Genomic DNA, 18,359 nt, shown 5'->3' with positions numbered 1-18,359 from the left:
TTAAGTTAAAGTGCATGCAAATAAAGTGGCATGTGTGGAGGAGGGAAGAAGAAGGAGGAGGAGGAGGTGGGAGGAAGAGGAGGAGGAGGAGGAAGGAGGGGAAGAAGGTGGAAGAAGAGGTGGTAGTCCTGGGGTGACAGTCAGTCAGTCCGGGTTCCATTGATGAGCCCGAACGGAAAAACTTTTGGTTGGGTGTGGGTCTGTGTCATGATGATGGCAGCCCTCCTCCGAGGGGAGGGACTCAGGGGAGTGTCCAGGGTGGGGGGGTCGCGGCAATCTTCTGGCCGCTTCAGTGACCTGGAAGTGAACAGGACCTGGAGGAAGGCAGCAGCCCGATAACCCTCCTCGGCCGGCGGATGATGCTCTGCAGCCTTTGTGTCTTTGGCCGTGGCTGCAGGGGTGATGGAGGAGCAGATGATGGAGAGGTCCTGGGAGATGATGGCCCCAGGAAGAGACGGGACCCACAGCGTCGGGAGTCACACACACAGTGCGGGCGGGTGGGCTGCATTCCCTCCTGAAATCCACAACCATCTCCACTGTCTTTAGAGAGCTGCCAGTTCAGGTTGCTCTAGCTGGTTCAGGGGTCAGTCTGTCAGTCTCCCACCTGGCGTCTGCCCCACCAGAGAGATGAGCCCATGAGGGGTGTGTCATCCGCGAACTTTAGGAGCTTGACGGACTGGTGACTGGAGGTGCAGCTGTTGGTGGTCCGGGGCCTGAGGGTGTTTCCCCAGCCTCACGTGCTGCTTCCTGTCGTCAGGAAGTCTGTGATCCACCTGCAGGTGGAGTCGGGGCACGTGCAGCTGGGAAGCTTGTCTGCAGCAGCAGGACGGATGATTGTATACAAACAGGATCCTGGGTTCCTGGTTCCTGGGGAGTCTGGATGATGGGAGTGAAGAAGGATGTTGTTGACTGACTGCTGCAGACCTGTTTGGCTCTCTGGGCGAACTGCAGGGTCCAGGAGTGGGTCGGTGATGGTCTTGAGGTGTGACAGGACTGCTCAAAAGAAGGACTCTGACCACAGAGGTCAGGGCGGCGGCCTGTAGTCATTGAGTCCTGTGATCTTGGGTTTTGGAGGGGACGAGTCCGGCCGCCGCTTTTGCGGGGTTCTGCTTTTGAACAGCCTATTGCGGCTCTCCAGGATGACGAGGGTCGTCGCTGAGTTGATGGAGGGCTCTCCAGGTGTGAGCCCCTGATGGGCTGGGGGAGGGTGGGCTGATGGTCTGTGGCTTGTTGATGGGGCTGTGGGGGATTGTCTCAGGATTACTCATGTCAAAGGTCACTATGACGTAGAGTCGTTGAAAGGAATTCAGCCAATCCGGAGCCACTTCTACACGCGTTGCTTCTTGGGATAGATCGGTGGCCTCAAGAATTACACAATCTATATCAGGGGTGCTCAATACGTCGATCGCGGCGACCTGCCAGTCGATCGCGGCGTAGTATTGGTAGATCGCATGACATTAAAAAAAATTGGCCCGCCCCCCTGTCACTTTCTCTATAGCGCCACATTACAGCAGAAGCACGTCATTTCTGTCTCTACGTGTTGCGCTGACAGTCCTCTGCCCGCCGTCTCGTGCGCGGAGCTCCGACACCGGTTTGCGCGCGACGGACGGACGGCAAAGAAAAGTCACTAGCACCCCCGAACATGTGGGCCGAACATTGCATCAATGAAAGACATCTCCAGCGCTGGCTTATGCGCGATGTAGCTATCAAGCTCACGCTTTTGTGTGAAGCAGATGAGGTCTAATGTCACGATATCATCGGACATAAGTTCGTGCTCTTTACAACAAATGCACTCTATGTCTGTTTTTTGTGGCACACATTTCCCACAACTGCACCAAACGTCCGCCGACTTGCGTGCACGGTCCGCCGCGGTGAAGCATCTGGACCGGTCCTTCGGCATCAACTTCATCAGAATCATCGCTATCGCTGTCACAATTAACTAAATGGGGATAGTCTGCTTTTAAAGGTTCAAACAAGTATCCAGTTGCTGAATCTGACAATCTTTCATCGTCCATATTTCGCCCGTTTTCTATATTATTATCAAGTTCTCAGCATTTGTTTGCGAGCGCTCGACGTTGTTTACATTGGTTTCTGAACACATCCGCTGTGGCTGGCTGTCGATCTCTCAACGATGTGACGTCACACCACCGGCGCCATATTCAAGCACCAGTGCAATGAAGCTTGTCGGAGTTGAGGGACTTTGAACAGCCTAAACTACGTATTGTTATTGAATACTGGACCGTCAGTGCATGAATAACCTTTAGAAACACATTATCTTTTGATCTGGCTACACATTCGAGATCACAACAGGTACCATTTAAAGCCCAACTATGTAACTTTTGGACCTTAAAATAACAGCTTGAAAAAAATGGTGCCGCTACAATGACTTTTAATATGACGATTTGCGTCTCTGCTATTGCCATCGGGGGTCTGTGGGGAAATAACTCCGCTATGTAAGATTCTGGAGCCGCCCGGTATATCCGGCGGATGTACTCGACCTGCTTTCTGGCAGTGATTACGCAATGTCATAAAGTGCCACTCCACGCTCGCAGCTCCAGTATAAGGGTAGCTTTTTTATGTAGCTTTTTGGTGTGGTCAACAATATTGTATTCGATCACACGTACTCCACATTTGCAGTCCCCCAAAACAAAAGGAAATGACTGCGCACTTCCCAAAAGCGGCAAACAGCTGATCGACCAGGCAGAGACGTGGCGAGGCGCCGCGTTCAATCCCCGCGCTCCTTCACCCTAGTCCGGTAGGTGCTGGGCCAGTTCAGTGTTCCTGCGCAGTCTTCTATTAGTGATCCCGCCCGTTGGTATGAATCCAAAATAGAAACAGTCGCCGGATTGCTGCCGTTCTGAGTCCGCCGCCTGTCAGCGCGCTCCAAAAAAAAAATAACTTGCGTCACCTCCCCCTCGTCACCTTTTATAACCCGTGACATGTACAAATAATAATATTATAATACAGGACAACACATGATCCCAACTCAATACAAGTGTATGCGAGGCTGCATCTATCGTCACTGGGTATTTACGACACTGAAGTCGAAACCTAAAAACCTGAAGGGGGCGCCAAAAGTGAAAAACTACATAGTGGGGCTTTAAAGAGTGTGTGATCGTTGAACCGTTTGCTCGTTAGAGGCTCGAAAAACACGACATGACCTTCACTGCCTGGCCTAAAGGGGGCGATGTGTCGTCCGCTGAAGACGACATGTTTACAGTCACAAGCGGGGAAAACACCTGCTGGTTAAATTCCAGTCCAAACAATGTGACCCTCCATTAGCGAGTTTCATAACTCCGGTTCCTCGGCTTCTTCCTGTGGCTTTTGCGGGGATTTTTTTTCTCTCTTCCTCTCTAGCTGTGATTAAAGAGGTGAGAAAACACATAAACAAGGGCTCGGCTGGTATCTGGACCATCGTAATAAAACACAGGCGACTCCCCCTCCCTCTTCCTGTTTTGGGGGCTAATGGGAAAATTAGTCTCTGAGGAGGTTTGGCCCGTTTAGCAATTAGAGCGGCTACCGCTCCGCTCCCAGCCGTCTCCGGGTCGACCGGTACGCTCCGGCTCTTGACGGCGTGTAAACAGACGCGCGGTGGAGGTCGGCCGGTTGAACGGAGGTCGTTCACGTGCTTGACAACCTGTTGCTTTGCAGACACACAGTGACGCACATGTGTTGAAAAAAGGCCCTTCAGACTGTTATGTCACATCCTTGTTGTATCTACAATAGGATCTTGAGATAATCCAACTCCCCCTCATAGCAGTGAGAGCTTTTCAGAGCTCTGTCACTCATGCAAAAGTCAGTTATTTTTTTTAAAGCTTAAATCTTGGACACAAAGAGTGTTTTATTTGAAAAAGACCAGATGGTAAAATAATGGAAAGTTTTTATTTTAGCCAGCTAAATACACATTTGTAAAATAAACCCATTACTTAATCAAACATGGTTGATAAGGATCTCCTATTTATTTATTTATTCATCTTTAGAATTGCAACGCAGACTTGAAGTGAGCAGAAATATTATTGCTCCATGAACACTACCCTTCGAAAGTTTGGGGTCACAAAGACAATTTATTTATCAAATTAATTGTAAAATTAATAGAAAATATAGTCAAGACGTTGACGAGGTTAGAAATAATTATATTTAATTGAAATATTAATGTTCTTCAAACTTGTGGCTCAAAGGAAGGCCAGTTTTAGAGCTTCTCACCAGCAAAACTGTTTTCAGCTGCGCTCACATAAAAAGGGTTTTCAAGGGTTTTCTACCCCTCCGCTAGTCTTCTAAGGCGATAACACAATGTACCATTAGAACACTGGAGATGGACCTCTACACACATCTGTAGAGACTTCATTAACAACCTAGAATAGTCATTTACCACATTAACTATGTAAAGATTGTATTTCTAATTAATTGAATGAAAAAACATGCTTTTCTTTAAAAATAAGGACATTTCTAAGTGACCCCAAACTTTTGAATGTTAGTGTATGTGTGTAATATCGGTGTGTGTCGGTGAACAACACACGCAGCACATGAACTATGACTTCTGAATCCACGTGTGCACTTAGGACCCACGGTGCACCGTGCTGGGCGCTCCCTCTTCACCGTCCTCTCGTCTTATTTGAGGGTTTTGTCCTTGCCAACGAGAGCAAAAGAATCGGGATCAAATCTTCCGGACACTCGAGCGGCCGGCTTCCTCGACCCGAGAGGCTCCCCTCCGGATTCTGTCAAGGTCCCGGCGTCGGGGCGTGACCTCCGAACCTCTCCCCTGAGAAACCTCCGCGGTCTAATCGCGGTTGTCGGAGATTGATTACAATGAGGATTGTGTTCCAACAACGCCTTTTTGTTTTCTTATCGCACATCCTCTTACACATCAAGTGTAAACACGCACACAGCCAGTCATACTGAAACGTTTGAGGGGTTTATATGGGGATGGGTATCCTTTCTTTTTCTGATACCGGTGCTAAACCGGTACTTTAAAAACGATAACGGTGCTTGAACCGATACTTAAATAATTTGTTTTAACCCTCCTGTTACCTTTAGGGTCAATTTGACCCCATTCAATGTTTAACGTCGGTGTTCTTTAGGGTCAATTTGACCCCAGGCTGTTTTTCACTGTCAAAAATATAAGAAATATCATCTTTTTAATATATTTAAAGGGCTATTTAGGTAGTCAACAAACAAACATAAAGTACCTCACACTTAAACTTGGGAAACAATATTAACTCTAATAATTTTCTGGAGGTTTTAATTGCTGGGGTCAAATTGACCCCGAGGGTAAAATATGTCAGTAAATATAAAGGCAACAGGAGGGTTAAAGCACAAAACGACGATTGACAATGACGACATTCATTATAATATATTAATATTATATATACAGGACTGTCTCAGAAAATTAGAATATTGTGATAAAGTTCTTTATTTTCTGTAATGCAATTTAAAAAAACAAAAATGTCATGCATTCTGGATTCATTACAAATCAACTGAAATATTGCAAGCCTTTTATTATTTTAATATTGCTGATTATGGCTTACAGCTTAAGAAAACTCTAAAATCCTATCTCATACAATTTTAATATTTCCTCAGACCAAGTATAAAAAAAAAGATTTATAACAGCTGAGTGTTTGTCAAGGCTCAGGAAACCCTTGCAGGTGTTTAGAGTTAATTAGACAATTCAAGTGATTTGTTTAATACCCTACTAGTATACTTTTTCATGATATTCTAATATTTAGAGATAGGATATTTGAGTTTTCTTAAGCTGTAAGCCATAATCAGCAATATTAAAAGAATAAAAGGCTTGCAATATTTCAGTTGATTTGTAATGAATCCAGAATGCATGACATTTTTGTTTTTTTAATTGCATTACAGAAAATAAAGAACTTCATCACAATATTCTAATTTTCTGAGACAGTCCTGTATAGAATATTAATTAAGATTCCCTGTAAAAGCTGTTCTCATGGAGCACTGACAACAAACGGATATAATGGCAATTTTTTTAAATTTGTTGGCCTACTTTTATGAATGCAAGACTTGCAATCAACGTCACGGTACTAATCTGAGTTCAGGCTGCTCTTGTCATCGTCGGTCTCCACGTGTTCAGGGGGACCGGTGACCGTCTCCCCATCCCCAGCCTGACCGCCGATGTGCTCCACACCGGGGCTCAGGCAGTCAGACACGGCCCCTTCCCTTCGCTTTCAAAGTTAAAAATGAGAGGCTCTCGTAACCTGCTGACAGGGCGGAGTCACCAGAGGAGTTCAAAATAATTCAATCGGCTCAGGCACCGAAATGAAGCACCGAAATGTGCGTTGCGTTTCTGTCCGGTCGGCCAGATTGGCACCGGTTTTCTGTACCCAACCCGAGTTTTATATTGACATATCTAGTTCTTATAAATAAAATAAAGTGAACTCTCAACATCTATTCAGATTTGTTGTTAATAATTGTGAATTCACCACCGAAAACTTGTGTCCAAAAGTTGTTTTTGTTGCCGTCTCGTGGCGTTTGGGTCCATCTCGTACCTTCCGATCCTTCTACAAACGCATTCCGCCGCCGGTCGTTCTTTTTGCGGTGGACGCCGAGTTTCCCGTGGCGTGTAACTCAAAAGTCTCGCTCACTACCTCAGACCCACACACACATGCGCCGACACGCCGACACCCAGGCACGTGCACAGGCATTTTGAGGGGCAGGTCCTCAAACCAAAAAAAAGGGCACCCATCGCCAAAAGGATTTCTCTATTGATCACTGTAACTTAAAGTTAGCAAGTAATTGGTTGCTACGCAACACCTGAAACGCATTGTGTCGTGAGAAGACATGAGAGCTCAACAAAATGACATGTCTTCTATTAACAATTACAATTTTCATTTACAATGCGAAAAATTCTGTATAATAAACAACGTTGCTCACCTCGACCGTTCGGTCATGTCGGGAAATATCAAACTTCCGTAAAAACGTTCTAAAGTCTCAATCTTAATTGAAATGACAGTCATTTTTGTTCTTAAATACTTATTAATGAAAACATGTGGCTCCAGCAGAAGGGGCACTTTTCTCATCCAGGGCAAAAGGGGAGGAGCTTGAGCGCCACTCGGGGTCTATCTGTGCACGTGACCGCCGACACCCGCTACATTTTTGCCGTCGTGCCGGTCGCTCCCTGAATGTTTGACCGCCCGTCGGCTCGTTTATTGCCGCGTTTTGTTATTTCAAGTCCGCACCGTGTGAAACACCAGAGGAAACGGGGAGACGCCGCTGTGTTTCGCCGCTGAAGCTTTTTGAGTCGAGCTCTGTGATCGCGCCGATTGTTGTTGTCAACGCCACCAGATCGCCACCCCGCCCCGGCTACACCAGACTAAACAAACGCTCCCTTTTTTTGATGGATTATCTTGGAAATACGGTTTCCTTGGTGGTTCCTTATCAGATAACTGGCCAGTCGCCGAGAGAAAATACGTCTCTGCAGAATTTTGGCAAACATCTTGTGCTCGCTTTGTTTTCTTAATCCTGATCGTTCATCACATGAACGCGTCTTGGTTCGGGGCCGTGGTTGCGCTCGTTCTTTTCAATGCCGTAAACCGTGGGGATCGGATCTCGGATCCCATTGGATCAGATCGGCCGAGACCGCGTGCCAAGTTGGCCCGGCTCACCTTGAGTTGGGATCTCAGTGAGGTGGAGACGGCATGTGTACATAACCCGGACAATTCATCACGTGGGAGTTCCTGTAGAGGAGAGAGCAAAGGGGGGAGAGGAGTGAAGCGTTTCAGTCGGCGTGCACATGGACACGGCTATTCAACGGGTTCCGTCTTCCACTTTATTCTTCCGGTTTCCTAACGTGTTTCCACGTGTTTGCAAAAGTGTGATCTTGAAATTGTTTAACATCAAGCAGTGCGTGAGCAAAACGGGTAAGCACTTGCTGGATGTCTCGAAAACAAATGATCCCAGTTTAACTTCACTTCAGAATCTCATCCCGAAGTTTACAGACTGTCAACTCACCTTGAGGGAGTCGCTTATCGTCCCACACGTGATAATTCATTCATAACACCCAGAGAATAGTCATACATTGAGCTCCCATTGGTATTCATGGCAAGCGAATGAATTTACAGCCTTTTATTTTGTGTGTGTGTGTGTGTGTGTGTGTGTGTGTGTGTGTGTGTGTGTGTGTGTGTGTGTGTGTGTGTGTGTGTGTGTGTGTGTGTGTGTGTGTGTGTGTGTGTGTGTGTGTGTGTGTGTGTGTGTGTGTGTGTGTGTGTGTGTGTGTGTGTGTGTGTGTGTGTGTGTGTGTGTGTGTGTGTGTGTGTGTGTGTGTGTGTGTGTGTGTGTGTGTGTGTGTGTGTGTGTGTGTGTGTGTCTGAGAGACTGAGAGACTGTGTGTGTGTCGGCAGGAGAGCAGACATGGCGCTGTCCCAAAAACACAGGAAGCTGCAGGGTTGGAGTTTTGCTCCGATTAGGGAAAGGATCGTGGGAACAAGTGTTTTCACGTTTGTTTACATGTTCGTGGCCGTACACGTGTTCTTCCACCAGCTGGTGTGGACTTGTACGTGTGAGGCTCTTGAGTTGTGTGAGTCTGAGCACATCAAGGGATCTTTATTTAAAACGTTAATTTTGTGTGTGTGTAAAAAAAAAAAAGTGCCTTGGACAATCAGGGTGGAGAGGAAATGGTGACACCCATAGAGAGAGAGAGAGAGAGAGAGAGAAGGAAGGGCTTTGGCCCTTTGAAGGATAGAGAGGCATAGAAACAAAGAGAGAGAGAGAACCTGGGAACGGGAGAGGAGAGCTCAGCTCGGGTTGCATCCAACAAAGAGTTTGTCAGAGAGGAGAGACGGAGGATGACTGAGGGGATGGGGAGAGAGTGAAAGTTGGGGAAGAAGAGAGAGAAGGAACCAAGGAGGGAGGATATATAAAAATAAAAAAACGGAAGCCGTTTGAAGGAAGCCAAAAAAGTGAAGCGTGAAAGTTGGAGTAATCTGAGAGGAACGAAACCTGGAGGTGTCACGTTTCTGTCGAGCAGGTATTCTGATTTGTGTGTGTTTGTGGTGTGTGCGTCTTTGCATGTTTTTTTTTTGCTCTGCAGGCCAAAGAGATGAATTATGTTCAGATCCCAGATCTCGTGTACTTATATTATACATCTCTGGCCAACATGTGTGTCCATATGGACTCCCACCCCGAGGGCGCGTTGGGCCTGTTCAGAGCGTCTGTTCATAGCTCTGTAAATGTCTGTTTGAGGGTTCAGACTTAAGGTTAGAATTTAGCTTTTGTTATGCATACGGTTTATTTTAGGGAAGTTATTATGTCGGAGAGAATGGAGCATTGAAGTGTCTTCACATGTGCGTGTCCATGTTATGATTAGTATGATTAATGTGACATTTTTTACGAGCCATACTTCACTTTCTTTGCTGTCGTGCCAAAGGTTGTTTTTTTTACGATACTGTATGAATGGGAATCTGTGAGTGTGTGAGTCAAATATGCAAGTTAAAACCGAGTGCAGTTAATTGACGTGACCTCGCGTTGCCGTGTGTTTATCCTGATGTCTCTCTCTCTGTGTGTGTGTGTGTAGGACAACCTCGGTGTGTTCCTGTGCGGCTGTGAGGAGTTGGGACTGAAGGGCACCCAGCTGTTTGACCCTGGCGACCTCCAGGACACGTCGACGCGCCCCAACGCCAAGTAAGTCTGAACGCGTCACCTTAGTGTGTGTGTGTGTGGGGGGGGTAGAATACTTGTTGTGGGAATGGAAATGTGTTTATACAGTCAAATTGTTGGGACTCGCCTTCCTTTTGGGGACAAAATACAACTCTGAGAATGTAAATATTTACATTTTAGGGGGAAGACTTGGTTAAAGGTTACAGTCAGGAGGAGTGGTTAGCGCTGGTCAATGTGTTGGAAAGGTGTGTGTGTGTCTGTTTTTAATTGTGTTGTTCATAGCTTGTTGTGTCAATAGCTTGTTGTGTTACTAGCTTGTTGTGTTCTTTGAAGGCAACATGATGCCACTATAGAATCCTCTTCAGGAGCTTCTTCTTCTTCTTCTTCTTCCTCCTCTTCTTATGGTCATTTAAAGGGACCGTGTACAGTTGAAACCTAAATGTCACCATGTGATTCACTGAACCAGCTTGTAGCTCCAGCTAACTCGCATCTGTAGTCTCTTGACCATAACGACATGAAACGATAACAAACAGTACAGGATGAGACACACTACAACAGTGTGTGTGTGCTCAGAACAACACAAAATACACACAATGCAAATCCCACCTTCTGTTTGTGACCTTTGGAAACAGCAGTCCAAACAACCCGAGTCCATTCATCAGCTCTTCCGGAGCGTTGAGACATATTTACACTTTTTAATAATAACGGAAGGCTTGATTTTTACCAAGTGGACGGACCGAGTGTTTCTGGCGATGAACACTTCAGCGGGGCCCGAATGGACGTCTGGTCTGTGTCACCGGTCTGTCGGTCTCAGTTCACAACCAGCACGAATAACAGACTCGGCGGAGGTTTGTCGAGCCTTTTGTCAGCGAAGCAACAAAACCACATCTGTGTGACACAACTGGCCTCTGGCCAAAAACAAACTCACTCACCGAAAGCACAACTCCCACTTTGTTGCCTGGTAACAAAGACGAGTGCATGGTGTTCTTAAATATATATATATATATGTGTATATATATATATATATGTGTATATATATATATCTATGTGTGTATAAATATATATATATGTGTGTATTAGAGATGCACCGATCAGGTTTTTTGTGCCGATCACTGAAATCAGTATCTGCCGATCACCGATAATACCGATCACCGATCACGGTGTCGATTGAAGCATTCTATTTATTGTGTAGCATTATTGCTGAGGACTATGAGGAAATACATATATAAAGCAACTCAAACATTAAAGACTTTGAAAAATGTCCTAATTGATACATTAAAATAGTTTGATTGCTATTATAGGGGATTTCAGATATGTATGGAACACATCTGCATCATTCATTTCCTTGAACTCTTGGGGAAATCTATTTACAGGACTTTTTTTAACATACAAAAGTCTGACTTATTTTTATAAACTCTTCCTTGGTCCAGTAAAAATGTTTTAATGTTAGCATAATTTAAGCTAAATCTCAGAAACGATCTATAAAGATACAAAATCAATTCATTGTTTACTTTTATATGTTTGTGTATGATTTGTCGACATCTTATTTTGAAAAACGGATGTTGTTTCACGTGGTTCTTTCCGCTAACTTTGCAAAACCGGATGTTGTCACATAAATCCTTCCGCTAACTTTATCAAAACCCTCGCGCGCTCCCGATCCAATGTGTTTACCGTGAGCATCAGTCTCTAGGGGCAGACATGTGAGAGTCGGCTGAGTTGACCCAGAGATTCAACTCGGGGGACGGGGACGCCGCTCGGTGGTGAGGATCCCCTCTGACCTCTCACTCTGCGGCCCTCGCCGGGCGCATCGTCTCCGTTGCGATGCGCCGCGATTGAAACGTCTCTGATAGTTTTTCTCGCAGATGTTACGTCATCTGATCGGCCAAGTTTGAGAACGCCGATCAAAACCGATATGGATCGGCGCCGATCAGATCGGTGCATCCCTAGTGTTAATATATATATATATGTATATATACACATGTATATATATATGTGTGTATATCTTTGTGTATATATATACATACATATATATATGTGTATATTTATATATATTTATCCTGTATGTGTATTGATCTTAGCTGATCTCCGGAGGAGCTGCTGGATTGGTTCCGTCTGGAGAAGGATTTCTTTGAGCGCAGTGAGGAATGTGTGTAAGCCGTTGTTTACGTAGCCTTTTGTTTCCGAGCATGTGTGCAACCATCGCCGGTTTAAACCATTCAGCAATGGGCCTTAATTCCATCTCTTCAGTTGTATTATGTAACATACGGTCAATCCGTGCAGTTTGACACACTCTGATGAGGGAACATTGCACTCGTTGTGCTATTCCCAGCCGCTATGTCACCCTCCGGCACACAGGAAGCTGTTTTCCTCGACACTGCCCCGTGACAGGAAGCGGTTTCCGCCCGGGCGTAAAAGACGGACAGGTTGTGATGCACGATGAGCTCGGGCCTGAAATATCTCCCATCCCACTGAAACGGATCGATTGTCGAGATGATCGGGATCTTTCCAGGCAGCCAATGAGAGGAGAGAGAAGCTGCGCCTCCATTCATTCGTCTAAATAAAGTTACACAACGTTTTGAAATCCACGATGAAGGCTGAGGATGACGAGGAAGCCTGGCAGCTCCTTCTGGCCTTCAACCAGAAGTCTTATTAAGAATGTCCAGGTGTTCACACCTTATTTTGCTTTGTTGACATAAAACCTGAAGGAGTTTGACATCTAATTTTGATTTATTACCTTCGCATTGAAAATGCGGAAGGTAATGTTTGATCGCCATTTATTTATTTGTATGAGTGTTATTCGCATAAGTCAAAAAGTATTAAACCGAATCGCATTAAATTTGGTGGGATGATTGGTTATTATCCAGGGACCATTTGATTAGATTTTGGGATCAATCGGGTCAAAGGTCAAGGTCAAGGTCAAAATATTGTTACCATAGCGCGGTCAATTTCTATCCAATTGGCATGCAACTAATGCCAAAATGTTCATAATTCAATGCCCAATCTTGTGATATGCGAAAGTATGAGCTCTACCGAGTGCCCGTTCTAGTTTATTTATTTGTTACTTAAACTGCAAAGATGAAATCATTGAAAAGCGTATTAACATGATTATAGTGTGATATTTGTGGAGATCTGCACCAAACAAAGACGTGTGTGTGTGTGTGTGTGTGTGTGTGTGTGTGTGTGTGTGTGTGTGTGTGTGTGTGTGTGTGTGTGTGTGTGTGTGTGTGTGTGTGTGTGTGTGTGTGTGTGTGTGTGTGTGTGTGTGTGTGTGTGTGTGTGTGTGTGTGTGTGTGTGTGTGTGTGTGTGTGTGTGTGTGTGTGTGTGTGTGTGTGTGTCAAACGCCTCATTCCGCTTCCCATTTCTAACTTCAACCGTTGATCCTCATCTTTTCCTCTTGAGCAACATCTGCGGCGCTGATGTTGAGCTCCGGCTCCCAGAGAGCCACTTGGCAGTCGAGCCACGACGTTCTGCCGAGGGAAGGATTCGTCTTTGTGAAAGACGACTGCTGCGGCAAAAAAAAATTTGGTGGATCGACAGGAGCCCTCGCTTTTCATATTGTGTTGCAAAGTTCATATTTCGGGTCGCTGGAAGTCAAACTGCGGCCCGGTGAACAACGGCTGCTGGAGAACGTAGAATCGTAGAGCGACGCTCGTTGTCCCTGCGTGGGCTCACTTCACCTCCTCTACCGGCTATTCAAAAAGTGTAGTTGTTGTTCTGCATGTATCTGTGGGAGTGTGGCTGTGCTGTTAGTTCTCTGTAAGATATTCCATCCAAAAGTGCCAGAAGTCGATGTCTCACTCCCTCTCTTTCCCTTCCTCTCTCTCTCAGAGGCAGCGACTGCAGCCGAAAGCTAAAGAATGTAAGTTGCTGGATTAAAGTGGGAACATTTGTTTGTGTGCTAAATGTATGTTTGCACGTACACTGTTGTTGTTGTTGTTGTTCCTGTTCCTGTTTGTGCTGCGGTTGGCACACTCTGCTCGACCAGCTCTCTTCCCTCCACACAGTCACCGCTGTTATTATTCTAATCCATACTTTAACTATTTCAAGTCTCGCTCGTCTTTCTGTCTCCGCTGTATGATCTCTATCTGCTTTTCCCCCCGTGTGTTCCATCTTCTCGCTCTACGTCTTGTGTATTCTCCTTCGTCTCTTATCTATTCTCTCGCTTCTTGTGCTCCACTCACTGCTGCCCATCTTGCTTGATTAAAAGTCTTCTTCCTTCTCTATCATTTGTTATACATAGATATATATACACACACGACGTTATCCATATTTGAACACCAATACCCTCTTCAGTTCTTCATCTGCATCTTCTCTCTGGTTTCTGCATATTTCAGTTCTCTGTGTCGTTCCTGTTCCGTCTCCCTTTCTAATTTTCCATTTTTACAGTCCATTTTTGTTATGTAATATACCTCGGCCCCCCCTTCCCTCTTCTCTTTTTCTATTAATGCTGCTTTAAGAAGTAGAACACATAAAGCTGGCCCTGCCCACTCTGCAGTCAGACCACTGCCTCTCTCTCTCTATTCTCTCTCTCTCTGTGTGTCTCTCTCTCTCTATTCTCTCTCTCTGTGTCTCTCTCTGTCTCTCTATTCTCTGTCTCTCTCTCTCTGTCTCTCCCTCCCTCCCTCCCTGGGACGCTGCTGTGCACTGTATTGTGCTCGCTCATTTAGCCAACGACACACACTGGGACTCTCGGCCACGTTAGCCAGCGTTTTGGAGCCCCAAAAAACTCCCCGCGGCTAAAGAGCGGCTCTAGCCGGGACCTGCTCCGCCGGGATGTGCTGCGGATCGGCCACATTGAGGCCTCGGATTAGATGGCAGCTCTCTCTCTGCAGCACATCACACACTGAGAGGTGAAGGGACTGCCCCCCCCCCTCGGGACGAATTTGATGATTTGGCGTTAAAGGTTTTGTTCGGTATTGGATGTTGACGGGGGGGGAAAAAAGTGTGTATTGCATAGATGGGTGTAATAATGCTGGAGATCATTTGATAGTGCATTTGTGAACAAGAAGGGCTGACTGTGTGTGTGTGTGTGGAGTATCTGTCTGAGCCACTACAGGTCTGCACATGTGTGCGCTGTGTTCACAGCGTGTGTTTAGACCGTCGGTTGCGTGTTTACGCCGTTCTTCATCTCCTCGTGTCGAGGTGATTGTGTTGTTGTTTTTTTGACAGGTCTTTTGAGCGGCTGCCAGATCAGACAGCTGCCGAAACCGAAGCGTCCAAGCGAGTGTGACGCTGCTCACTGTTTCACCGTCCGGGGCCCGTTGTTTACCTTTCTGCGCCGACGTGTTGTCTTTAAACTTCTGTGGCGCTCGCGTCCCGAGTTTGAGTTTTAGCGCAGTTGCTTTGTTTGGTGCAGCGTGTCTGGATCCTGCCGGGGGGGGCACACTTGTGGCCTTTTCTCCCACTTCAGTTGGGAATCTTTTTTTGTTGCATACCGGGAAGCAACTGAAACCCATTTGGTGCTGACCCACTTCCAGTGGGAGCTGGCACGGGTGTTCACATCACCCTGGTGACACGGGAGCAGCACCCTCTGCTGCTCAGGGGGCTGAAGGGGGCAGATCATGACTCAGCACAACAGCGGGAGCATTCCTGCGTTAGCGTTCGTCTTTGTAGATCAGTGGCGCTCTTTGAGGAGGCAAGATGAAATATCCTGTGAGTTTGAATGTACATAAAGACAACTTCAGTGTCTGAAATGCACGAGGGTAAAACTGCCCCTAAGAAATCTAATTGTGCCCCTGATATCACGAGGAGAGGGGCAAAAGATAATTCTGATTATTTTATAGATTTTTTTTCTTTGTTTAGTGTGTTGCCTGTACTCGGTAGGTACACACAAAATAAATCATAATTTTGAATTATAAAAAACAAAGAAATAAGCTTTAGTTGTTTAAAAAATGTCATAACAACAAATAACTACAAAGATTTATGTTTTTTACATTTGTTTTTTGTTTTAAAAATCTGAGAAAACACTTTGAATCTGTAGACTTCTGCCTAATAGTCTTATTATTGCCATGTTTTATGACAACTGCTCATATGCCGTAAGCCTAAATAAATATATTAAATATTTTTGAACAAAGGTTAAATGTAAAAATTGCCCCCAATTTATTTTTAAATGCTCCTGGATTTTAAAGTCAGTGGGGGCAAAAACTCCCCCTTAAAAAATATTTGTAAATGTCCGGCTCTGGAAATTGTCATAACTGCTAAACTTTTATCAGCAGTTGTGATCTATGTTTAAAAAGATCTCTGGTTGTCCCCGGTGATCTGAAGTGTCCTTTATCTAAACATGAAATCCTCTCCATTTGTATCGTCGTATCTATTTGGGGCTATAAAAAAAAAAAGATTGAACACACAGGAAAGACTTCTTCCATCATTCCTCCTCCCAGGTGTGTGTGAACGGGGGCAGAGTGTGTTTACACTGACAGCGTGACTGAAGTCTCCACACCCGGCCACACCGAGCGTCCTTATCGACGGGCGTCCCCGCAGAGCGCCGGTTGACATGGACACAGTAAATAGAATAGAGCTGCGGCGGCTCGGCCAACAGAGCGAGAGGCGCACGGCAGATACAGCAATTTTACATTTTGGGGCATATTGAAAATCAAATTAAACTTCGCAGAGGATGTGTTTTTTTGTACATATTGTTTTTGTATTATTACTTTGTTTTGACGTTGGGTTGCAAGCCAGAAGCAGGAGTGCGTCCTCCTTCCGCTGCTAACTGTACACGGTTACTGTGCAGCAGGGCAGGACGTTTACATCTTTTTTAGGGGGCAGGTTTTGCCCCAATGACTGTAATTCAGGAGCATTTAAAAAATAAATTGGGGGCACTTTTTTAAACTTGTGCAATAACATTTAACCTTTGTTGAAAAATAATAAATATACTTATTTAGGCTTGCAGTATATGAGCAATTGACAGAGAAATGGCAATAATAAGACTATTAGGCAGTAATAAGACTATTAGGCAGTAATAAGACTATTAGGCAGTAATAAAACTATTAGGCAGTAGTCCACTGATTCAAAGTGTTTTCTTACATTTTTTTAAACAAAAAACCCAGAATATTAATCAGACAATTATAGTCAATTGTATTCTTATTTCTTTGTGGTTATTTATTGTTATATATTTATTAACAATTGTAACTTATTTTTTATAATTCAAAATTATATTTATTGATTTTTTTGTGTGTGTAGTTTACAGGAATTACAGATAGGACACACTACAAAAAACTAAAACAAAACGCTATTAAATCATCTAAATTATGGGGGCTTCTTTTGCCTCTCCTTGTTATCAGGGGCAACATTATATTTCTTAGGGGCACTTTTGCTCTTTGCCCTCGTGTATATCCGACGCTGCTGCGTAGAGAGGAGATGAGACTGACCTGGTAATTCCTGCTAGCCGCTAACAGGCAAATATAAATCCCGTGACCCCTGAAGAGACGCTGTATTCTAGCGTCGGGTCAGAACAATGGCTCGTCTTGTCGTGTTTGTGCAGGAGGAGAATGGCTAACATGCAACTCCTCTGGAGGAGGCTGCGCCGCAAGAACCAGAAAACAAATTAGTTTATTTTGTATAGGTAGAGAAAAGAAATGGACCAAAGTGGAGGAGGATTTCTAGTGTTCGCTTCATACGTTGGCCTGCGTTGTGCCAAATTCTATATACTGAAAACCACATTAAACCTTACAGAGGACTTGTTTTTTGATATGTTGTTTTTGTATTAACTTTTCTTTTCTTTTCAAACAAAATTTGTCATGCTTGTGTTTGTTTCTCCTCAGGTTCTGATCACCATCTACTGGTTGGGTCGTGCTGCCAACGGCTGTACTTCCTACAACGGTCCCACGCTGGACCTGAAAGAGTTTGAGGGCCTGCTGTCACAGATGCGAAAGGTTTGGTCCAGTCCGGGTTGATAACGTCTAGAAATGTCACAAGAGTCTAAAGCATCAGAACAATTGAGTCAAACACATTACACTGGACCACTGATCATGGGATGCACTGAATAAATGCGTATTTGTTAAATGTAAACAGACTTCTCTGAAATCATCTCGGACAGTATATAACACACCCCTTACACACACACACACACACACACACACAATGTCCCGCGCTGACCTCGGTTAAACGGGGTTATGTTGTCAATCATCTAGATCCTCTTCCCCCTCTTCACCGAGCCAAAGGGACAAAGAAAAGTTGGCATTCGTAAAACCCTCAAAAACAACCCCGTGTTATTCTGATGTCACCCCCATGCGATTTATTCCACAACAGTCTTTTCTGTTTTATTAATCTTGAGAAATCTCTGCTGCCAACTCGGCAGAATCACTTTCCCAGATGTTCACACGCTGCCTCGGACCAAAACAACGAAAAGAGACATGATAATAATATGAGATTTTTTTTAATCGAGGAAAGCGCTTCAGTTGCGTCCATTAAAAAAATGATAATAAAAAAAGAAATGGAAACTAGGAAGTTTTGGAAAACAATGCAAACAGCAGGTGATCGTTTGGACTCGTTGCATTTTCATCTGCTCACTTCCTGTTGGTTGCTCTGCATCAATGCATCGGGTAAAGGATAAGGAAATTAAATGTACCACCTGATTTACCACATGCGGTATCTAGCCAGATGGATGTTGATCTATTTTCGCAGGCTCGTCCGTCTCTTTGGCCCGGTGAGCGCTGGATGCCGCCTTATGGCAGCTGTTGTGTGACTAAAAGCCAGAAGAGCATTACCCAACAAGCAATTCTGCTCCTTTCTATGTTCTATCGAGCTA

At 44.9% G+C, this 18,359-nt stretch overlaps 1 protein-coding gene across 12 annotated transcripts in view; it reads left to right on the top strand.

The window, feature by feature from the left end:
* The window catches only part of LOC130210188 (LIM and calponin homology domains-containing protein 1-like), a 101,728-nt gene that overhangs the window by 44,319 nt on the left and 39,050 nt on the right, over window positions 1-18,359 (top strand). For 10 of the 12 annotated variants that reach the window (XM_056440201.1, XM_056440208.1, XM_056440202.1 and 7 more), the window contains exons 4-6: window positions 9,530-9,636; window positions 13,442-13,472; window positions 17,374-17,484. In XM_056440201.1, coding sequence (XP_056296176.1) covers window positions 9,530-9,636; window positions 13,442-13,472; window positions 17,374-17,484 — 249 coding nt within the window. Of the gene's footprint in view, window positions 1-9,529; window positions 9,637-13,093; window positions 13,314-13,441; window positions 13,473-14,136; window positions 14,464-17,373; window positions 17,485-18,359 lie in introns of those variants that run through there. The other 2 variants (XM_056440210.1, XM_056440209.1) reach the window with 2 other exon arrangements.

Source organism: Pseudoliparis swirei, chromosome 19 (genome assembly GCF_029220125.1).
Source record: "Pseudoliparis swirei isolate HS2019 ecotype Mariana Trench chromosome 19, NWPU_hadal_v1, whole genome shotgun sequence".
Taxonomy (NCBI): domain Eukaryota; kingdom Metazoa; phylum Chordata; class Actinopteri; order Perciformes; family Liparidae; genus Pseudoliparis; species Pseudoliparis swirei.
The sequence above is the reverse complement of the archived record's forward strand: the minus strand, read 5'-3'. Positions and strand labels throughout refer to the sequence as shown.